This window comes from Nelumbo lutea, chromosome 1 (genome assembly GCF_056320005.1).
Source record: "Nelumbo lutea isolate HS-2025 chromosome 1, American lotus-T2T, whole genome shotgun sequence".
Lineage (NCBI taxonomy): Eukaryota > Viridiplantae > Streptophyta > Magnoliopsida > Proteales > Nelumbonaceae > Nelumbo > Nelumbo lutea.
In genome coordinates, this window is record NC_142684.1 from 119,293,236 (window position 1) to 119,317,321 (window position 24,086).

Below are 24,086 nucleotides of genomic sequence, written 5' to 3' on the forward strand. Positions count from 1 at the left end.
ACTTGGTGAAATAATCCACTACTACCACTAGGAACTTCCTCTGGCCTATCGCTGGTGGAAACGGTCCGAGTATATCGATGCCCCATTGTGCGAAAGGCCACGGACTGGTGAGATACTTGAGGTTAGCAACGAGTTGATGATGGATACTGGCATGCTTCTAGCACTTGTCACACTTTCTAATGAGCTCAATAGCATCTGCTTTCATTGTTGGCCAGTAGTACCCCTGTCGTAGCGCTTTTTGGGCGAGGCCCTGCCCCCTAAGTGTTAATCGCAGAAGCCCTCATGAGTGTCACGGAGCACGAGCTCGGCTTCGGAAGGTCGCAAGTAGCGCAGGTAGGAGAGTGTGTAGGATCTTTGATACAGTCGTTCGTCTATCATGACGTATTTGGCTGCCTGACGCTCTACACTTCTGGCGGCATTGCGGTCTGCAGGGAGGGTCCCGTGTAGAAGGAAGCTCGCAAGCGGATCGATCCAGCTCGGCTCTGTTTGCACGATAGGAGCGACCTCCTTTGCCCCCCCATGAACAGGTCTACTAGTAGCTAACTGACTCCTCGCTAGCGACGGATGGTACATGAGAAGAAGACGGTGAAGGATTCCCGGGGAACTTGCCCGGTGGGAATACTCTGATGCTTAAGTTAGAACGCTGGAGAAAACAGTAAAGAGTGCAAAGTAGGCTAAGAGTGTAGGTCGCGCTAGATCACTGAGTTAGCTCGAGAGGAAGTTCGAGTAAGTTCAAGATGAGATATCAAATATTTGAGAGTGCCCTTCCCTTCAACTAGGGGGCTCTTATATATGAGCGTTCTTGTCAAATCGGGCGTAACCGCCACTGGACCTCTGTAGCAGTCATTATCTGCCAGGGCTGCGCAGGTAACCGTTGCAGTGTACTACCCAATCGGATGAGTGACACATCCTGGAAGGACAGACACGCCACCACTTGTCAAGAGACATGGGCGCAGACTTGTCGGGCAGTCAGGGACTGCACCGTCGGTCAGGAGACGTGGCATAGTCTGAAGGGTATGGTCTTGTCAGATAGAACCTTCCTGAAAATATCGTGTCGCTTAGTAGCAAGCTGCCATGTAGCAAGCGATCCTATCGCGAGCTACCTTGTATCAAGCTCCTGAGGGTATTGCGAGGTGATTCCTCTTGAAGTGGCCCTTGAGGCATTTTTTCTGCGTAAGTAACGGGGCGAGCTGGTTATCCTAACTCATGAGATGGGGTAGACTTGTCTTGGAGTATTCCCTTTTAGTACATCGGGGGTCTTCGAACTCGCACCATAGTGAGCTCACCCTATGGCAAGCCGTCCTGTGGGCTCGTTACTTAGTTGCGGTGAGACTATTGTGCTGAACCGTTATTTGTGCTGAGTCATGTCCACGTATCACTGTTCAAGTAATTTTCCATCGGCAATAAAAATTGTCTCTCTCTAGCGGGACTCGATTGCTTATTGGTAATAAGGTTGGCATAAACGCGGGGCGTGGGGTTGGAATTTGGAGATAAAGAGAGAAGGGGTGGGTAACATTTTTTTTGAAATGTGATTTAAATAGGTGTTGATTGGTCCGTCTCATTTGATATGATATGAAATCCGTTAATTACATAGACCAATTTGACACAATTTAAAATTTTAAGTATTGCAGTGACACGTTTGCATGCTACCCAAACTTTATTAAAATTGAAGGTAATAAAGTGAAATTTCCCTTTTTTTTTCTAATAAAATTGAGAGAAAGTTTATTAAAATTCGACCAGATAAATGATAAGAAACGATATGAGCTATCTTTCGCTCTCTCCAATGGAACTCGCTCTCAACTTCTCCGCATCTCTTCATGGAGAGAGAATTCCTCTCTTCTCTTCTCATTTTACCCCCAACAAGGCACCTTTCCCGCGATATACGAGAATTCCATTTCGAGAATCCCTGTTTCAGGTTCGGAGTCGAGAGTTTGTGTTGGAGAAACAGCTCCTAAGTGGCGGAAATGAAAGAGAAGAAGAGGAGAGCCGAGCAAGAATGAGTTCTTTTGACGATCTTTCTTTCCTTTCTTTAAGTGAAAAGCCAGACAGGAACTCGGCCTTGCTTGACGAGTACGAGATGGAAGAGCTCGACTTTGAGGCCAATCCAAACCATCGAAGTGGTTAGCCTTTCTTTCTTTTAATGTTCTTCTATGTAGTTTCTCCTTTAATTTTGTCCTTTCAAAAGAATAAGAAATATGCATTTTTGCTTATATCAGTTTGATGTTTAATGAATCTTAAGAAAATTAAAAGGGCCATGCTTTCTTTGGCTTTTCCCTTTCTCCTTAGAGTCTTTTACTTGCATCAATTCACTGTTTTTCTTTTACGGTTATACCTAGTGTCTTGTGTATTAATTTCTTTGGATGTAAGCTTTGTTAAGTAAAAAATTCAACATAGAAGGAAGAATTAAAAGGAATAGAGGATGGAGGGATGATCTTTAAACCAAATGAACGTAGTTTGTTATAGAGCATTTGTTGCATCTCTCTGACACATCACACATTATGGAATTTAATGCTTTTACAATATTGTGGTGAAACCTCCTCGATGGTTATCTTAATTTGGATGAGATAAATGCAGGATATGTTGCTGTACTAGGCAAGCCAAATGTTGGGAAGAGTACACTCTCAAACCAAATGATAGGTCAAAAGCTCTCAATTGTTACCCACAAACCTCAAACTACAAGGCATCGGATCCTTGGTATTTGTTCTGGCCCTGAGTATCAGGTACAATGCATACTTCCAGAACCTTTCTTGTTTGCTTACCTTGCTAGAGTGTTTAACTACTTTAAAACATAACAATTGGGATAAAGCTTGGATGATGATGATGATGGATTGGGAAAAGGAATCTAGGATTTGGCTTGTAATTGGCATATATTAATATCTTCAAATTGAGTGTAACTTTTTCACAAGTTCCAAGTCAAACTAGCGCATTTATAGGACAAATAGGTCTCTTATGTTGTTCCTTTTTAGTATTGTTAATGGCTACTCTACCTCAAGAAGAGGCTGCTATGGGGTTCAAATGCTCCATCCAAGGAGAGAGCACTTCGTATGATCCTCAGAGTCAACGATTTCATTAACAGAAGAATGCATTTTCTCCGAGTGCTTGTTGTGCCTTGCAAGCTGAAAATGATTAACCGTTTTCCAGTGCATTGTGCCTGTGCTTGGGGGTTTGGAGCTACTTTTTCTTCTCATGTGGGGTTCTTTGATCATGCCTAAGCCATGGAGCTCCTTATTGGTTGGTGCCAGGGCCTGTCTAATAATAGGTTGGATCCTTTTGGGAGTGGTTCCATTATCATAGTGAGCATCTGGAATTAAAGGAACTGAAAAGCCTTTGGGATCCATTCTAGGATATCTGACGTGCTGAGTTCAAATTTGTGGGGAAATTTAACTTTTTTCTGTATAGCTGTTTAACCATTGGATTTATATTTGTTCTATTTATGATGTTTTAACTTGTCAAAAAATTAAGAAAACAAAAGATGCTCAAAATACCTCACTCTGAGAGAAAGATTCCCTTCCCTTTTTTGATATTGCCTATGATATAGATGCTGTGGTGGAAGATTATTTCAATCAGGTTAATGAGGAATTTATTTGGGGCCCAACTTTTAGCGGGAATCTAAATGACTGGGAAGTGGACCCTATGGATGAATTGTTGAACCATCTTAAAAGCTTCAATCCTAACCCTCATTTGGAGGATGAAAGAGTCTGGTCCTTTGAATATTCTAGTGAGTTCTCAATCGGATCTTTCTACGGCTCTCTCTCCTTATAGCAAGATAGTCAGATTCTTGGTTTCCCATGGGACAAAATTTGGTGCTCCCATATTCCCTCAAAGGTGGCTTTTTTGGTTTGGACAGCGGCCCATGGAAGATCCCTAACAATAGACAGGTTATTAAGAAGAGGTTTGCCTCCGCTGAGATCTCTTTTGCCTCTATGCAATGCTGCTCCAGAATCCATAAACCACCTTTTCATCCATTGCAACTTCTCTCAGACTCAGCAGCTGTGGACAATGCCACTATCCTGCTTCGGTATTCTTTCTTGCTTCCGAGAATCTGTTATTCAGCTTTTGGAAGGCTGGGCAGCTAGGGGTCTGAACAGGAGAGGTAAACTTTTGTGGAATACCCTCCCAGCTGCTATCTTTTGGCTAATTTGGAAGGAAAGAAATCGTTGAATCTTTGACCATAAAGTTTCAAGCGTAGAGGAAATTAAAAACAATCTTATAGGTTTACTATGTTCTTGGTTGGGTGTACATGGTTTATTTAAGGATGTCCAACTAATCTCTTTTTTTTTTGCAATTTGGCATACCACTACATGCTTGGCATGCCTGTGTTGACATAATATGATATCAGTACTGATACTAAATACTGCATTGACACTAGCAATGCATTCTTTGCTGCATGTTTACTTATAAAAGATGGTGATTTTAGCAAACCATATATATATATATAAGGTATTGAGAATAAATACTTGGCTTAATGCAGCTAAGAATTTGAGCATCGTTTTAGCATTACCAAAAAAGGAAAAAAAGAGTTATAGTCCTGTTCCTCATGCCTGTAAGCATGAGTATCACTCACTAGGGTTTGTGTTCATATATGCATATTTATATGCATGTGGCTGAGCTAGGATTTAAATTCTATGGTGGTGGGTGTCACAGGGTTATTTGTTTTACTAGCACCACATGATGGCACCAAGCCCATCATGTAAAATTATTCATTGAGTTATGTCTTAGTTTGCAGATGGTACTCTATGATACACCTGGTGTTATTGAGAAGAAAATGCACAAATTGGATTCTATGATGATGAGAAATGTCCGCAATGCAGCTATTAACGCAGACTGTGTCCTGGTTGTTGTTGATGCATGTAAGGTGCCTCAAAAGGTATGCTTCTTTTGAGAAGTTCTTTTCAGAGTTCTGATTTTCCTTTTCTAAATTGATTTTCTTTTTCTGCTTCTAGATTGATGAAGTGTTGGAAGAAGGAGTGGGGAGTCTTAAAGATAAGTTACCTACTTTGCTTGTGCTGAATAAGAAAGACCTTATTAAGCCTGGAGAAATTGCAAAAAGACTTGAGGTTACTATCTGGTTGTTTCTCTGTTTTTTATCTTTTGTTCTTTTTGTTTTGTTTTGTTTTTTTTTTTTTTTTGACAAGGAAGGTGATTGTATTAGTGATTGAAAGAGAAATAGATGAGCCCTGTATGCAAGGTCTGCAATGATCAGAATTTAAGATGCATATACAAAAAATACACATGTTATTTGTTATACACACCACAAATTTGAAGATGACTGACTCTGAATGACCACTACAATGGTCAAAGTTGAAACTTCTAAACTCCAGCAAGGTGGATGGCCCAAAAACAATCCATTCCTCATGTGAATGGTTAAGTTTCATTATTCAAATGACCTTGCTTCACTCTGTTAGTTGTTTTTTGGGTCTCAGTTGTTTTGTTCCATTTGGGTGATACCTTATCACTGGTTGTATTCTTTTCTTTCTTCTTAGTTAATATTTTTTTTTTCCTTTATAATCCCTATCCTGTTGTGGACTGGTTTACTATTTTCAACTTCTGACTACTGACTTCTGAAATGACCAAAGTCGAACCTGAAAACTCTGGTAAGTGGATGACCAAAAAACTGACATGAACAGTGAAGTTTCATCTTTGAAAGCATCCATTCTGTCATGAACCTTTGTTGAGATGAACTCCTGGAGCATATTAATGATTGTTGGTCTAACTATGTAAGCTTGATGCTTGTTCAGACAATCAGATAAAAGTATGATCCCATTCCCATACACTGCTGGCATAATGCCTTTAGTCTCCTTGGTCAATGTGTAAACTTCCTTTTCCTCTATTTTTCTTCAAGTACTTTTGGTGGTTATTAATAGCTAATTGCATCTTCATTACAGTGGTATGAGAAATTTACTGATGTTGATGAAGTCATTCCTGTGAGTGCCAAATATGGTCATGGAGTTGATGATGTCAAGGAATGGATACTATCAAAACTTCCCCTTGGACCTGCTTACTATCCGAAGGTATGTAAACACCCATTCTTCTCTAGAGCATCTAACTTTACATTCTTCCAGCTTAGTTATTTGACTCATTTCTTAAATGAAATGACTTTTTTTTCTTCTGATGACATATCCAAACACGAAGGACATTGTCTATAATCTCAAAATTCAAATAAAACTCAGTTGGCTTTAAGCAGTAATTTTCTACTTTTAAATCCACAAGACCTCAAAGGACTCCTAGCAGTGAAGTCTTTCTTTTTTTTTTCTGCTCCTAACTATTATGTAGCTTTTCTTTATCTTTCTTATTCATTCTCTATTTAAACAGGTGGTATACATTTTATTATTTATAGATCTGAAATATCAGAATCTTTTTGAAATTTAAATAGTGTTAACAAGAAAATTTTATAGACATTTGAAGTTCAGCTCTTCATTTTTTTAATTGATCACTTGAAATTCAGACCACAGCAAAGGCTTTTTGAGTCTTGTTTAGGGGAGGGGGGGGGTCAGTTTTCATGGTGTCAACTTAAAGTTCTCAGATATAATTATTAATTTCATGGTTATAAGTTTTTTTTCGATAATGCTACAAATTTGTAGTTTTTATATATATATATATTTATTTATTTATATCTTTGACTAATGTTCAACATGAGAAAGGAGAAATATCCCTATCTTATGTGCAAACAAATGAAAAAAAAAATATACAAGTAAAAAAGAGCTAGGCTTCCTTATAATTAAAGGAAACAGTCCTTGGCTTATCAAACAAAAAAATAATTGTTATAGGCTTTGAGAATCCAAAACAGATCTTCTAACTACGGCTGTGTCATGTTGTCCTGGGCATTGGTAGAATCATGCCAAATGATTAGCCATGCATCTTTTCTCATTTCTCAAAATTTTCCAAGGTAAGGCTTTCTGAATTCTAACACCACATTCTTGTTGGGAGTAAAAAATGCCCAACACATGTCTTAGAGTTTGATTATTAGGCCAAGTCGATTTTATCAGACTTCCACACTTTTTATCATATTATAACATTATGAATTGTAATTTGGGATTTTTCTCCCTTGCATGTAGAATTTATACTTTATTTTGGGGATTGCCTCGGGAATCATTATTCCTTTGTTACCATGTATTTTCAGGACATTGCCAGTGAGCACCCGGAAAGATTCTTTGTAGCTGAAATTGTTAGAGAGAAAATATTTATGCAATATCGAAATGAGGTTCCTTATGCATGTCAGGTATATCCATATTTTCCCATAAACTCAAAATACCTGTGAAGCACAGGTCTCTTCATGGAGTGCCCCTTAGAACAAGATGATATGAAAATTAGAAGTAATACTGAAGGTGAATCTCTTTCTCTTCATTTATTCAGGTTAATGTGGTTAATTATAAAGCTAGGCCAACCTCAAAGGACTTTATTCAAGTTGAAATTGTTGTCGAGAAGAATTCACAAAAGATCATCCTCATTGGGAAGGTATATTAGATCCTAGTATAGTTTTTTTTTATAGCTCTTTCTTTTGGCAAATGGCTATTCTGCTACTTTTCCGAATTTTCTGTGGTAAGTCAGGTTTTCTTATGCATATACTTTTAGAAATCTCAACTTTGGCAAACTAGGATCTTTTATTAGCTTTAACTATTTCTACTTGATTGGTATCACCAAACAACTCAGACTACCAGCTAACCAACAAATTACATTATAATGATATATTGTTCACTAAGATATTGGATAGTTTCTTTTCCAGCATTTCTGTTCTGATATGTATGAGATGCACTAATAAAAGAAAATGGCCTAAAGGAATTAATTGTTGTCTCAAAGTCTTTTAGCGCACTTCACCCAGTCATGTCATCTTGAGGAGATTCTTTCACCCAAGTATGATTTTTTATTTATTTTTTGATAAGTTCTTTCACCTAAGTATGTTTTGGGCTCCACATTCTAGAAGCGGGAATGAAAAGAGATTCTAGAGTTTAAAGTTGATAATAAAACCAGATGGTGCACTGGGGATATTTCTCACTATTTATTGCATAATTTTATGATTTCTATCAGCTTTATTCTTCACTCCTTTGTTCAAATAAAAATTTCATTATTTTATTGTTTTTTATCTGTTCGCTGAAATAGGGCTGTCGAATGAGAGAAGAAGAGGAAGAAGAAGAAGAAAAGAAATGAAATGGGCGGCAGTATATTGCTCAGCCAGCCCTAATCTATTATATATAAGGACATTACATAATGTTACATAAATAGACAAGAATGCCCCTGATTAGTGATGGGACACCTAGTCAAAATAAATACTAAATAAGATTAGGCCCAGTAAATAAGGCCCAATAACTAATGACTTAAGACCCAACAAAGATAAACATACAAATTAAGATAGCCGAACCAACACTCCCCCTCAAGCTAAGCATGGATGCCAATCATGTTTAGCTTGCCAAGTAAGTCCACAAATTTCACTGTAGCTAGCCCTTTAGTCAAAACATCTACAATCTGCATCTCGGAGGGAGTAATAAGGAATGTAGAGTTCTCCTGAGACAATTCTTTCTCTAACAAAGTGACGGTCTATCTCAATATGTTTTGTTCTATCATGTTGCACTGAGTTATTTGCAATGTTGATGGCTGCCTTGTTGTCACAGTACAACCTGAGAGGGCACTCAATCTTTATTCCAAGTTCACTAAGCAGGATCTTCAGCCATAAGAGTTCAGCAACACCATGAGCCATAGCTCGGTACTCGGCCTCTGCACTAGATCTAGCAACCACATTCTGCTTTTACTCCTCCATGTAACTAAATTTCCTCCAACAAAGGTATAGTATCCAGAAGTAGACTTCCTGTCCCCAATAGAGCCAGCCCAATCTGCATCAGTATATCCTTCAACTTCAATTTTACTGTTTTTCCTGAACAGAATCCCTTTCCCCGGTAGGACTTCAAATATCTGAGGATCCTTTCCACAGCTTTCATGTGAGGGATTTTAGGAGTGTGCATGAACTGACTGACAACATGTACAGCATAAGCAATGTCAGGGCGAGTAAGGGACAGGTAAATCAACTTTCCCACCAGCTTTTGGTATCTTTCCTTATCAAGGTAGTCCTCTCCTACTGACACCTGTAGACTATGATTCTGTTCTATTGGAGTATCGGCTGGCCTACACCCCATCATGCCTGTCTCTTGAAGAAGATCAAGGATGTATTTCCTCTGACATATATAGATGCCCTCTTTGGATCTTGCAACTTCAATCCCAAGAAAGTATTTCAGTTGGCCCAGATCTTTGATCTCAAATTCAGCAACCAAAAATTCCTTTAGTCTTTTAATCTCTTCCTGATCATCCCCTGTAATTACCATATCATCCACATAGACGATAAGTGCCGTAAGTTTGCCATTTCTCTTCCTTATGAATAGGGTATGATTTGCTCCACTTTGAGTGTAACCCCCTTTCTTCATGACTCCACATAGCTTCTCAAACCAAGCTCGAGGGGACTGCTTAAGGCCGTATAGGGCCTTTCTCAGTCTACATACCTTCTTGCCAAAAACATAACCTGGTGGAGGATCCATGAACACCTCTTCATGTAGGTCGCCATTCAAGAAAGCATTCTTCACGTCCAACTGATGTAGCTTCCATGAGAAATTTGCAGCTAATGATAATAGAACTCGGATTGTGTTGAGTTTTGCCACCGGAGCAAAGGTTTCTTTGTAGTCAATCCCTTCTTTTTGAGTAAACCCTTTTGCTACTAGTCTAACCTTGTACCTCTCAATGGACCCGTCCTCCCTATGCTTTACAGTGAACACCCACTTGCATCCAATAATGCCTTTCCCTTCTGGTAAATCCACTAATTCCCAAGTCATTGCTTTCATTAAGGCTTTCATTTCTTCATCCATAGCCTCTTTCCATTTTGGGTCAGATACTGCCTCAGTATACCTGGTATGAACATGCACAGAAGATAGAGCAAACACAAAAGAACAATAACGAGGAGACAACTGTAAGTGAGACACAAAATCAGCAATGGGGTATCTGATAGTACAAGAACGAGTAGACTTACGAAGGGCAATAGGAAGATCTAAGTCAGAGGAACTGATAGGATTACCTTGAGTTTCTGAGACAGGTTGATCCGAGTCCAATTGGTCGTTGTCATGAGTTAAAGGACCCTTCTTCCTTCTATTGTAGGTGATTCTGATATCTCTTTGCAGCCTGCTGGAGTCTTCAGTAATATTTGCAACATCACTAGTAGTAGTTGGTACAATGGGAGCTCACTAGATTCACCCGGGATACCACAATTAGGTGGATCAGGAGGAGAAGATGGAAGGTCTGAGGTCGAGAGAGGTACAAAGAATGGGGAAACAGAAGAATCCTCTTCCATCCCACTAGTCTCCCCCTGAAGAGGATTCTGGGAAGAGTGAAAATAGGATTGAGACTCAAAGAATACCACATCCTTTGTGACATATTTTTTCTTGGTGACTGGATCATAACATTTGTTTCCCTTCTGAGTAGGGGAGTACCCCAAAAAGATTCCCTTTGTAGCCCTAGGATCCAATTTGGTCTTCTTCGGATCCTTGACATGTATAAAGCATACACAACCAAAGACTCTCGGTGGAAGAGAAAAGTCAGGAAGATGAGGGCAAGGAATAGAGAAAGGAGTTTTCATCCCCAATACCTTGGATGGCATTCGATTTATCAGATATGATGCAGTAAGGATTGCTTGAGACCAATAGCTTTTTGGAACTTTGTGCTGAAATAGTAAGGCTCGAGCAGTCTCCAATAGGTGCCTATTCTTGCGCTCAACAACCCCATTCTGTTGGGGGGTACTAGCACAAGATGACTGATGAATCATTCCAGCATCCTCCATAAACAGATTCAAGGACTTTTCAAAGTATTCTGTAGCATTATCTGACCTGAATTGTTTAACCTTCGTACCAAATTGTGTTTCAATCATTTTGCAAAATGTCATGGTTACCCGCAACACTTCTTCTCGTACTTTTAATAAGTAGATCCATGTGCATCGAGAATAGTGATCAATAAAACTGATAAAGTATCAAAAGCCATCAACAGAAATAATGGGAGAGGGGCCCCAAACATCAGAGTGGACTAAGTCAAAAGAAGCTCGAATTTCATTACTTGAAGTTGAATAAACAGTTCCACATTGCTTTGATAGTTGACAGACTTCACAAACTAACTCTTGACTTGAAACACCTTTGAATAATTCTGGAAACAACACTTCCAATGATGAAAAAGGTAAATAACCTAGCCTAGCATGCCATAGATGTAACCTAGCTATTGACTCCACATTGGACTGACTACAAGTAGCAGATGTTTGCAAGGCCGAACTAATGTCTGCATCAAGGTAGTAGAGACCTCCACACTCATGACCGCTCCCAATCATTCTCTTCGTCAATCTGTCTTGAAAGACACAATGAGTAGGTAAAAAGGTTATGCTACAATTCAAATTTTTGGTGAGCTTTGAAACAGATAAGAGATTTGAAGAAAGATTGGGAACATGCAAGACAGATTTTAGTGAGAGGTCCTTGCTTAGGTCAACCGCTCCCTTCCCAGAGATGGTAGAGAGAGAACCATTAGCAGCCCTCATTTTATCTTGGCCAGACATTAAATGATAGGAAGAAAATAGAGAAGACATGTGTGTCATGTGGTCAGTTGCACCAGAATCAATAATCCAAGAGGCAGGATCAATAGAACTAGTTGCACTAAAGGCAGAGACAATACCTGATCTGGCAAGGGAGGAGGATGGAAGAGAATTGGTCCTTAGACGGGCTAGGGCCTGGCTAAGTACCTTTACCTCATCGGCAGTAAAACCCAAGGACCCGGTTCGAGGGGAATTAGAAGTCTGTCCCATGGAAGAGGAAGTAACTGTAGATGAGTGTTTTGAACCATCATCACTTTGATCCGTAGCCAAATTCACACTTGCAAATAGACCCTTCAGATGCTTCTTATCTTTCCTCAATGTAGCTGGCTTCAGATGCGGATGGAGAACCCAACAGGTCTCTTTCACATGCTTTTCCCCTCCACAGTGGGTGCACTTAGATGTCTCTTGTTAGAGTACCTATTTCCCCTTTGATTTGTAGAGATTAGGGCCGAATGCTCCACAAACTGTTCAGCTAGTTTTGTTTGAGTATCAACTTGCATCTCTTTCCTTCTCACCTCTTCATTCCTCACAAGGTAGTAAACATGATGTAAGTTTGGCATTTCATCCCTTCCCAGAATTTGGGATCTTATGCTCTCATATATAGGATCTAGGCCAGCCAGAAACTTAAATGCTCTACCCTCTTCAATTTGTTTGTCATGCTTTTCTTTGTCTCTGGCACTCTCCCAATCAATAATAAGGTGGTGATCTAACTCTTCCCATAGTCCTTCTAGTGTAGCAAAATATGTTGCAACACTCATATCTCCTTGCTTCAAGGCAGCAATGTCTTGATTCAGTCTGTAAACTCTAGCATTATTCTTTTTCTGCCCATAGGTTTTAGAAACCTTTTCCCATATCTTGGCAGCTGTGGAGAAATGTTGAACAGTCCTAACTACTCTTGGAGTCATTGAGGCAAGTAGCCAGGACATAACTGTAGCATTCTCTTTGCGCCAAGCTGCATATTCAGCACTCCCCACTTCTGGTTCCTTCTTCTGCCCGTCCAAGTAACCAGTGAGTTCACGGGATGTGATGAAAAGCATGGCTGAGACAGACCATTCTCTGAAGTTGTACTCATCCAACAACACACTGGTGATCTGTAGGCTGTGCAGATTTGGATTCTCCAGATTAGGAGACCTCCCACAAGCCCTAACATCTCTAGAAGACACTTCCCCGGATATGGAAGACATCTTCACTTGTAAATGTCAAGACTGTAAACGCAATATATAGAGTACTGTTTCACACTTACGGAACTTGCTGCACTGTAAACTCAGTCCTGAGAACCAGACACAGAGCTGAAACACCGAGCCAAGTACTACACTGCACACTGTGCCCTAATTACTGCTGTCACAGATTATACTCTGTTGTGCTCCCTTCTGCTGTGTTCTAAATACTGCTGCCGCAGCCTACAACTTGCTGTGTTGGCTTCTACTGTGTGCTAGGCACTGCTATCGCAGGTTATAACCTCACCCACAAACAGTTCTAGGACTGCTGAGATCAGTCCTTCTGCCTAGATCTGTTCTACACAGATCTATCTCAGCCGAATGGCTACAGTCTTCTGTACTGCGTCTATTAGGGCATCAGCCTCTAGGTCTAACTCCCCTTGGGCCCTACAACCAAGGGAAACCCTAGATGTAGGTCTAGCTGTGTTCTATGACCAACCCTAGGGTTTCTTTGCAGCAACCAACAAGAAAGATGGGAGAGTTACCTACGAGTAGAAGAAGATGCGGCTGCTGTAACCAGTCGAAAGATCAGTGCTTTGATACCATGTTTGCCGAAATAGGGCTGTCGAATGAGAGAAGAAGAGGAAGAAGAAGAAGAAAAGAAATGAAATGGGCGGCAGTATATTGCTCAGCCAGCCCTAATCTATTATATATAAGGACATTACATAATGTTACATAAATAGACAAGAATGCCCCTGATTAGTGATGGGACACCTAGTCAAAATAAACACTAAATAAGATTAGGCCCAGTAACTAAGGCCCAATAACTAATGACTTAAGACTCAACAAAGATAAACATACAAATTAAGACAGCCGAACCAACATTATCAATAACAGAGATTTTGTTAGATGATTAAGAAAAGGAATACATAGAAGGGGAGCTAAAATATCTTGACTCCCCACAACTGTCACCCAAAATACAACAGCAATTACAATTGAGCCCAAAAAATAGAATTCCTATTCACCCCTTCTCTAGCTAATCCATCTGCAAAAGAATTAGCACTTCTCTTTATCCATGTGCATCAAACTTCTGTCCTTAGTCAACCATTTATATTTCCTCTTTTCATTGTTGTAGCTCCAGAGTCTTGAGTTGTCTTCTTTTAACCACATATATCAAGAAAGAATGGGTTCCTGCTCCTATCCACATGTAGTTATGAATATAATACATAGTTTTTCTCAAAAAAAAAAAAAAGGAAAGAAAGAAAGAAAAAAAAGTAACATGAATCTGTAGCCTTTGAAAGTGGATAATTCTTTTATTTGCACAAAGCTCAACTCTACTGATGTGCTTTAGAGAAGGAGATTGTTTTTCATCTGATCTGTACCAAAGGGACAGGAAGAACCATGGGGAGTATGCTCTTATATCTGAGATGATGTATGGAAAGGACGACGACTGGTTGCTCATCTTATTCCTTTATTTTGAAGTGGTAAATCTTAGTTGATCTCATGGAGAATTTGAACAGAGGAGGATCTTTCAATTCTGGAGTTGTCTCAACAAAGCCTTGTCCTGTCTATGACAAATCCTAATTTTTCAATCCAAAAAATTAGGTGATAATTCCTATAATGAGTTTGAAATGTCAATTTAGCGTTCGTGGATGAAGCCATCATTTATCTGGGAAATTAATGAAAGACACTAGACGCTGGTTGGGTTAATTGGATCTTTCTCCCCGCACCAAGTAATGAAGTAGTACCTATTTATAAACTTAAAAAGAATAGTTAGAGGAATAGCTGACATGATTTTAGGAAGGCCACTAGAATTTCCATGACAGTTATACTAGCCTGATAGGGATAGAAACTGTTAATTTTCATTGTTTCTCCTATATACTCATTAGATTGTTTAGAGTATTGGTTGTCTTGTTATCCTTATACTTTGTGTAAACCACGATATGTTGACCTATGATCACCAGTCCAAAGATTTTGTGTTTTATAAACAATAGTGCATTGTGGCATTGGAACTCATTTACGTCTTATTCCATCTTACATTGCTTCTCTTGCTAAGTGCAGGAAGGGAAAGCATTAAAGTTATTGGCAACTTCTGCAAGACTAGATATTGAGGACTTCTTGCAAAAAAAAGTCTACCTTGAGGTGAAACTTTTTGTCTATAGCCATGATATCTACATAATAAGTAGTCAAGTACCTGTACAAAAAACTACCTTGGTCAATTTTACTTGAATGTGTTTCTATCTTTGGCCCCTATTTTTTTTCCCCTTATTGTCTTGGTTTTTGAGTTACGTTTCAGAGATCTTAGGGAGGGGGGAATTACTAATATGTATGATATTGTTTTCCAAAACAAGTACTGTATAGCTGCAACATCAGCTAAGTCATATTGTTTTTATTTTGAGAAACAATATCATATGGTAAATACCTCCTAAGTGTGCATTTTTTTATCTGGATTTTTTGTTTTTGTTATTCAGTTTTGCTTTTTTGAAATTTATTTTATGCTACAATTATATTTAGAACAATGTTGTCAGATTCTGACTGGACATAGAACTGTTTTGGTTGGATCAAATGGTCTGACCGCTGGGTTGACAGATGACACGCTTGAATATAAATAAAATTTTGTGATTTTGACATGTGCTTAACTTGTAGTCCAATGGTTAAGGTCTTTGTTGTCATGTGTGTGGGCTGTGTTCAAGTCACCTTATTGCATTTTAATAACAAAAAAAGTTATCATCATCATCTAAGCCTTGTCCCAACTATATGGGGTCAGCTACATGAATCTTGTTTTGCCATTCTGTTCTGTTCAGTGCCATATCCATCATTAAATTATGGGCGCTTAAATAATTTCTTATTACTTCCACCCAAGTCTTTTTCAGTTTGCCCCTAGCTCTTCTAGCCCCTTCAACTTGTAACAGATCACTTTTTCTATACTTTTACAACAAAAAAAAGCATAGATGACCTAGTACAATGTGCAGTTAGTAAACTGATTTCCTGGATCTCTGTAAAATCTGAGTTCAAAAACCTGAATTTGCCTGAGTTGTTAAGATCCCAATCTCTTTGGAGTCTGTAACCTGATCTGCTGTCCTAGCTAATCTCAGTGTGGCTAGGGAGCTGTGGTACTATTTTGAAAATTTTATCTTTTCTTTCAAAAAACAAGCATAGATGATTTTTTGGTAGAATGGAGAAAGGCTACACAGCATCCGGGGGGGGGGGGGTAGCACATCCCTAGAAATCACATAAAGTTGTATAACTTATTGACCACTTCATAATTTTGACTAATAATTTTATGCAATCTACCAACGTTAGCTAACCAATTAGCCGCTCAGTTCACTTCCCTGAAAGCATGGGCACAATTAACCCTTAAACATTCATTTCTAACAACATTTGCAGTCCTCGATCAATCAACAAACTTTCCAAGGCACTTCTATCTTCTCCTTGAGGCATTGCATCACGACCTTCGAATCTCCCTCGACGTCAATCCTGTGGTGTTTGAACTTTGTAGCCATCATGGCCTTCTATTATTTCAAAATCAAGCAAGAACCAACCTGAAGAGATAGTATGTCTAAAACTTCACCCATACAATTTCTTGCTATGCAATCAGATGCACAGAACCCACTCTCTTTTCTGGATGCATCAAAATATATTTTATAGATGTTTAACATAATTTGTGGAAGCATTTTTACACACAAACAGGCTTGTGGCATAGTGTTCTGTGCCTTGACTAACAAAGAGAACACTCAGGTCTTTATGATAACATTTTTGAACTAATTCCCGATGTTGACCTGGGGAGTTCTTTGAAAACTGGACAATAAAATCGTCCAGTTTTCAGAGAACCGTCCAATTCCCTAGTGATTCAAATGGTTATTTAGAATATTGAAAATCCAGGCTTTATAAAACCTGGAATTATTACTGAGCCTCAGTCTAAAGAGTGCAACCATCTATTCTACTCCAAGTCTGGCAACATCAGTTTAGTGTTCAGAAGGATGTTGCTCTAGTTAGTTTTTTCCTTTTCAATTTCTTTTTCATATTTTATTCTTTTGTCAAACTATACTTGTATAGATTTATTGTTGCAGCTAATGTTAACGTTACCTTGGAGTTTATTTTACAACTAAACCATAGTTTTCTTCTTCCTTTTCTTTTGGCCTAGTCCATGATCTCCGACTTCTTGTCTTTCATTTTAATATAGAAATAGTGCAGATATAGATGGAGGTTAAAATCATTTATATTTATTTATTTACTCAATTTTTATGGGGATAAGGTCTGTGGAGCATATTATGTCCCTCCATGTCCCTATTAGAACGTGCAGATGAGGATGTTCTGCTACAGAACATTGAAACCATCCTCTTTCTTAGTTGCTCTGTAAGACGTTGAAAGTGATTTAGGGATGCTATGGTTTTTGAGTAGCAAAAAGCCTGTGTAAATTAGTTTTTGCATTGTAACTCCATGGTAATCTGTTGGCTGATCAAGCAGATTGAAGTTAAGGTGAAAGAGAATTGGCGGCAAGACGAAGATCTTCTGAAGCATTATGGATATGGTGGCCAAATTCGAGCTTTATAATGCAAAAAACATGAACCATATACTATATGTTGACCCCAAGTCTATGCATGGATGGAACTTCACTAGAAAATCGTTGCCTCAGTAATGATCAGGTGCTGTCTGCTCATAGTATAAAATGTTTTCCCACTGGTAAGTTTTGGGAATTAGGAAGTCTTGCACCGATCACTCAGTAACTAGAGATGGATGGATGATCTTCTGATGTTACCTTTGCATTGGATGTCTCTGAAGAGACGATGTTGTGATGCTGCTGCTCCTAATATTCAAGTTGCTTTCTCGAGGTTAAATTAAAGGAAAGTAATAGCTGAATTGATTCGTTGAACATAAAGAGATCATAGCAGTGACTATTTGATTGGGACCTGCCTAGTACATGTACATGTAACTTGAATCTTTCTCTGTATGTATCCGGAAGCATTTCCAGAAATGAATAATTTTTTATCAACATTGTAGGATTTAAAATGACAGGTTAGAGATGATATTAGTAATCCTAGATTGCAATTACTCCTAACCTCAGGAGTTAGGAGAGTTCTCACTGTCACAGGCTATCGTCGGCAAACTGGGCACATGTGACATGAGTGGCCAGTGGGCCTCAACTCTTTTTCTTTCTTATATTTTTTAGTTTTTTCATTGGGTCCACTTACTTTTTTTTTTTTTTTTTGCGGGTCTTGTTGAACTTGTATTCCTCTTTGCTTCTGGTTCTGGGGAATCTTATGTTGTATCCTCCTTCGGCAGTCGGCTGCCGGCACCGGTGAGCGGTGACCGGACTGGGTGTGTAGATCACGCCATTCATAATTAGGACCCCCTTCATATGAGTGGCGAATAGCTAGCTGATGAATGGATATGGATGTGATGTGAACGAGCCCCATCCCGTGGGATGTAGTTGTGTACGCATCATTGTCCGGGAATTTTCGATGGGTCCCGTAGCATTAGAGATCAGCGATAGATGATGTGAAATCTGCGTGTAGCTATCTGCCTGTTGGCGCGATGTAACATTAGCCGATTAGCGTTGCGGTGCGGACCAACACCAGTGGGCCGATAATAATAATATAATTATAAGCCTATCATACCTTATCTTCTCTAAGTTTCTTTCCCGTAAACAAAAAAAAAAAAAAAGAAAAAGTAGAAAAGAAAATGCTATCTTTCCTCGACCTCCCATAAGTGAAGGGATGGAAAACAACAGGTGCACGTGAGTGGGGACAGTGCGCATGGGGGGTTGGATATCTAACACATGCACCATGCAGGCACGCACCCTTTCAACAGTACAGGGCCATTAATACGTGGCCCACAATTAAACACAAAAAAACGAGAGAAGAGGCGCGAGGCTTCCTACAACATGCGTAATCTCCCAAAGATTCACGGCGACAGTTACGGATCACATGAATACATAATCGGGCTGTATCAAAACGTCAGTTCCGTGCCACGTGGGATGAATTGGATTTATTTATTATTGGTCATGTTAATTTACTTGTGCGGTGAGGGAGGGACTGAAGAAAGAGGGCACCGCCCTCCAGTCTCGGCTCTCGTGTCTCGTCTCCCCCACGAATCAGGGAAAAGTACAAAAACAGACGATGCAGAATTCTGAATTCCAGCCCCACTAATTTTAACCCTCTGCCTCCTATAAATCACATCCTGCCCGTAAATTTATATTAATTCATGATCAGATGCATTCCTTGTACTTTAGGGTTAGAGAATTCTGAGCTGAGCCGATTGATACTTCTCCATGATATTAATATCCTTGTAGTTGTCTGATCGGTCTCGGCTACGTTTTGTAACTAAATTGTAATATGTAGGGAGGGCCTCTTCTAGTTTTATTACGTTTAGTTGATTTGCTCATTTGTCAGTTGGGTGATATGGTATATGTGGTAAAGGTAGTAATCTTATAATTAGGTCCCCATTCCAATTCCCCAATGAGACAAAGCTCTAGCCTCTACGCATGTCAAGGATTATATCCTTGATTTGGTATCTTCTATTCGTACCTAGCCTATGCCCTGGAGACTAGGGTAACACCGACTTAATAATCAAACGAGAGTCATCACGTTATTGGTTTAGGGTGGCGAAGTACAACAAGTACTCCCTCCCCTGTAAAGGAAAGGGGAGGTGGGGCCACAATCCTAACTCCTATAATAATAATATTTTTGGATGGTCCACAAATATACTTAAGAAGCTATATGAATGCGATAACTGCAATGCTTGTTTCTTTCTTTCCCTTATTCATGATCATTGGCCAATGGCCATTCCCCATCATCCTCATCACTCTCTTCCTTCTTTTTATTTATAATTTAAATATTAAATAAGCAAGCGAAAATAAAAACTAGTCGGTGGTGTGGTGTGGGGAAGCGGAATATATTCCAGATTTCCTGTACGACATGGGATTTGAGAAATGGAAGCAAAGCATCTCAGATCTCAGATCTCAGATCTCACTGTAGCTTCTTCCATCCTTCACCGATTTTTATGTCTTCTGCAAGTTTTAAAAGAGGGGCAATTACTTGGGAGTTGGGACTAAGGAAGCTTTTGTCCTTATCCATCAATTCGGTGTTGATAAATAATAATATTGCTGGGGCCTGAGCCGTCTCATTATTTAAGACAGAGAGAAGCGTGGGAAAGCAGCAGAGAATGGAGATGGCCAGATGGGGAAAGGAAAACGGGCGGAGGTGTCTTCAACAATTCAACTGTCGATCTTCATCTGCTCTCCCCATGACTGACTCCTTAAACTTGTTCTCATTCCTCACGTGGAAGGTTCCTCCAAAATCTTGATTTGATTTGATTCCATGACAATGATGATGTTAACCACTCTTTAATTATTATTTCTTCTTCTTTCTTTAGCAAAAAAACAGTGCCCTCTCTCCACCGTAAGGAAACTTAAATTAAAAAAAACAGGATCCATATATGATGACGACGGGCTTCGGAGAACTGCTCGATGGGTCCCGGAATCGTCAATCACTCAATCGTCGATAACCACCTCCCACGTTGCTGTCGGTGGTTAAATGAGTTGCGAGCAGTTGGTGGACGTGGACCCACCCTCTTTTGTGTCCTTGGGTCTTGAGTCTATAGTCTGTCTATACGAGAGGCACCCAATATTTTCCTCGTACACGATTAGTTTTAAGTTTTACATTAAACCGGCGGGTAAATGAAACGAAATCTATTAAGATTTATGATACCCAAAAAGAACTTTGACTAAAACGGAAAACAACCTATAGCTGTTTTATGTTTTAAAGACTCCCTTGTTTTGCATAAATTCAGCCTCAGAGTCCCATACGAAGCGATCATCCATTTATGCCCTCCTCCGCTCCTGCAATTCTTATTACCGAACTAGCAGGAGGAAGAGAGATGAAGAACTGGTGTCTGGTTTTGTTTGTTGTGCTGTGCATTCTACAGCAGAGTTTCCTTATCCAAGTTGAAGCACAGAGTGGTTTCGTAAGAACCAGCGGACCGCATTTTGTGCTGAATGGCAGCCCTTACTATGCAAATGGTTTCAATGCCTACTGGTTGATGTACATGGCATCAGACCCATCTCAGAGAAGCAAAGTCTCTTCCGCCTTCCAGGAGGCTTCAACCCATGGCCTTACAGTCGCAAGAACTTGGGCTTTCAGTGATGGTGGCTACAAACCTCTGCAATACTCTCCTGGCTCTTACAATGAGCAGATGTTCAGAGTATGTATGACGATATCATCCATCCGTTGCTTATATTGTGGCTTCTTTTAACATGTATCTTATGCATATTGTGGCTTTGATTTCCGATTTGTTTAAAAGGGATTGGATTTTGTAATTGCTGAGGCGAGAAGGTATGGTATTAAGCTTATATTGAGCTTGGCGAATAACTATGAAAACTTCGGAGGGAAGAAGCAGTATGTGGAATGGGCTAGAAATCAAGGGCAGTACCTGACAAGTGACGATGATTTCTTCAGAAACCCGGTTGTGAAGGGATACTACAAGAATCATCTTAAGGTAATTCAAAAATAATGTTTGGTTTATATTCTTGCAACTAGTTTCACCTGCGCCTTACATATGAATACAAGAACAGGGGAAAGATAAAGAAGAATCATGACCTCAGTTTTAATAACAGATCTATTGATCTGGATTTATTTCTTGAATCTTGAAATGGATTTCCTTTAAATTTAGTATCCATTGAACTTGTCTTCTTTTATTTTTTTTCTCCTTTATCCAGTTTGGATATGATTTTTTGTGGCTCATAAAATGGGGATTGTTGTGGTTTTCTTTTCTCTTTTTTTTTTTTTTCAAGAATTGCTAAGCCATTTTGTTTTTAAATTTGTACCTATTGAATCTCGCTCGTCCCTTACATTTATACCTTATTGTTGTAGACTGTTCTTACAAGACATAACAGCATTACTGGAGTTGCCTACAAAGATGATCCTACAATCATGGCATGGGAGCTCATGAATGAACCAAGATGCACGTCGGATCTATCAGGAAGGACCATTCAGGTTAAAATACCTTCTTTATTATTATTATTATTATTATTATTATTATTATTATTATTATTATTATTATTATGATGATGATGATGGTGATGATGATGACATGATCCTGATCATCATCATCATACAAGCTTCACTGTTGGAAGTTTATTTAGTCACTTTTCTGGCGTTTGAAAGTCCAATGGAAGGAAACCATTTCATTCTGGTCGTTGGTAGCATTTGAAGACATACCATTTTATTACCTCCACAGAGTCATCACTCAATAATACTCATTTTAGAAGTTTAAAGAAGTTATTTTGTCTTTTTACTTTTTCGGTAATATTCTGCAGAAGGATGATGATACAATGTCTTACAAATGTCATATAAGAAAAAGGAAGGAATATATAAGCATGATAGACGACCTTAAATGATTGTGTTTAACTTAAAAGTAGGACCTCAATCTCTATATCATGTACCCCAGTCCCTCAATGATCTCTGCACTCAAGGTTACTCATGTGCCACGTGTACTCCCGAATTGAGATTATCTTGCGTTACTTGTACAACACATAGATCCTCATCAAGAGGAATGCATCAAGTGGTTGAAGCATGTAAATACTATATACACGTACTGGCACAGGACAACACACTCCTGTAATCCTGTCTAAAAGGCTCTAGTTTAGCGTGCTTTAATCTGATTATTGTGGTTTATGCTTCTCTGACAGGCTTGGATTACAGAGATGGCATCTTATGTTAAATCCATAGACAGAAATCACTTGCTAGAAGCTGGTTTGGAAGGATTTTATGGGGAATCATCAGCTCAGAAGAAGCAATTCAACCCAGGTTTTCAAGTTGGAACGGACTTTATTGCGAATAATCAGATCCCTGGCATTGACTTTGCTACAGTTCACTCGTATCCAGATCAATGGTAATGATAAACAAATACATAGGAAGATAAACACAACAGGTCTCACATAAAGTCATAAACAATTCAACTTCTGTTTCCTTCTGCCTAAAATAAAGCAATCAAAGCATTACCTAAGATCACTACTGTGGTGTGACACTGCCCATACAGGGTTTATTGATGGCAGGAGCCTGTTTAATAACCATTTCCTTGAGGTTGATTCTAGGGGTCATTACTTGGTGCAATGTTAATATCTCAGCCTTCTATATACAATGCAGGCTTTGTTGATGACAGGGACCTGTTTAATAACCATTTTGGTGGAGGGGCCATTGCTTGGTGCAATGGTAGTATCTCGGGCTGACAAGCATGACAATGCAGTTCAAGTCTGAGAGCAGAGCAGCTAGTTCGTGCAAAATGCTGTAATTAAGCCCCTAATCCAATCAAACCCCACCCAAGACCCTGGATGGACAAGGACCAACACTGCCATTTTTTCATGAGGTTGAATTTCATGGTAGTCAATCTTCTGATTTAATCAGATAGATTTGCTCGTCTTGTATTGGCATGCATTGCGTGGGTTTTCATGGCTCACAAGGTGTTCTTGGTTGCATGTTAACTGCACGCGAGTCATCTATCTATCTGGAAAGATTAAACTAGCTGTGGTATCTAGTGTTGTGCGGTTCCTTTTTCTCTTTATTGACTTTATTTTAACTGTGTTCTATAAACAGGTTCTCAAGCTCAAATGATCAGGCACAGCTTTCTTTCTTGAGCAACTGGCTCGACATTCACATCCAAGATGCGCAGAACATCCTTCGGAAGCCATTACTCCTCGCTGAGTTTGGAAAATCATCAAAAGACCCTGGTTTCAACACCTATGAGAGGGACATGCTGTTCAATACCGTCTACTCGAAGATTTATTCATCAGCTAGAAGTGGAGGGGCAGCGGCTGCTGGACTCTTCTGGCAACTTTTAACAGAAGGAATGGACTCTTTCCGAGATGGGTATGAAATAGTATTAAGTGAGAGCCCCTCGACAGCAAATGTGATTGCTCAACAATCTCGCAAACTTTATCAAATTCGGAAGATGTATGCCAGACTCAGAAATATCGAGAAGTGGAAGAGGGCAAGGGCCATTAGGAGGGCTCAGTGGTTGGCTAGAAACAGGGGGCGGAATATAGGAAACTAAGAAATGCCAGATCTAACATGAAAAGTTGGAGACATCAGGTTCAGATGTGCATAGTTAAATACTTGAATGTAATTTCATGTCGTTGGGGTTTTTGCCAAGGTTTTAGTAAGTGCATTTCTCCTAGAGATGGGTGTTAGCTCATCCAGGAGATTAAGCAATTATAACTTTGTGAGTTTATATATATCGAAGTAAATTGTAAACCAAGACTCTCATATTGCTTGATCCTAATCAGCAGAAAGAATACAAAAAAGGAAAGCTCCAGCTTACTTTTTTTCATT

General features: G+C 39.4%; 2 protein-coding genes across 3 annotated transcripts; both read left to right on the forward strand.

The window, feature by feature from the left end:
- The first annotated feature begins 1,706 nt into the window (after positions 1-1,706).
- Positions 1,707-17,754, forward strand: LOC148877101 (GTP-binding protein Era-like protein). Of its 2 annotated transcripts, XM_088981752.1 has the most exons (9): positions 1,707-2,120; positions 2,575-2,720; positions 4,727-4,867; positions 4,944-5,057; positions 5,886-6,011; positions 7,121-7,219; positions 7,354-7,455; positions 14,821-14,901; positions 17,227-17,754. In XM_088981752.1, exons 1-9 carry the CDS (start codon positions 1,745-1,747, stop codon positions 17,311-17,313), a joined length of 1,272 nt encoding a protein of 423 aa, XP_088837878.1. In that variant the 5' UTR covers positions 1,707-1,744; the 3' UTR covers positions 17,314-17,754. The 2 variants fall into 2 exon arrangements, with proteins under 2 accessions (XP_088837878.1, XP_088837879.1); XM_088981753.1 differs by lacking the exon at positions 14,821-14,901 and having other exon boundaries at positions 1,726-2,120.
- Positions 17,755-19,685: 1,931 nt separating this feature from the next.
- Positions 19,686-24,084, forward strand: LOC148877102 (mannan endo-1,4-beta-mannosidase 7-like). The gene is made up of 6 exons (XM_088981750.1): positions 19,686-20,046; positions 20,551-20,961; positions 21,061-21,255; positions 21,630-21,752; positions 22,448-22,650; positions 23,352-24,084. Exons 1-6 carry the CDS (start codon positions 19,924-19,926, stop codon positions 23,806-23,808), a joined length of 1,512 nt encoding a protein of 503 aa, XP_088837876.1. The 5' UTR covers positions 19,686-19,923; the 3' UTR covers positions 23,809-24,084.
- The last annotated feature ends 2 nt before the right edge of the window (positions 24,085-24,086 follow it).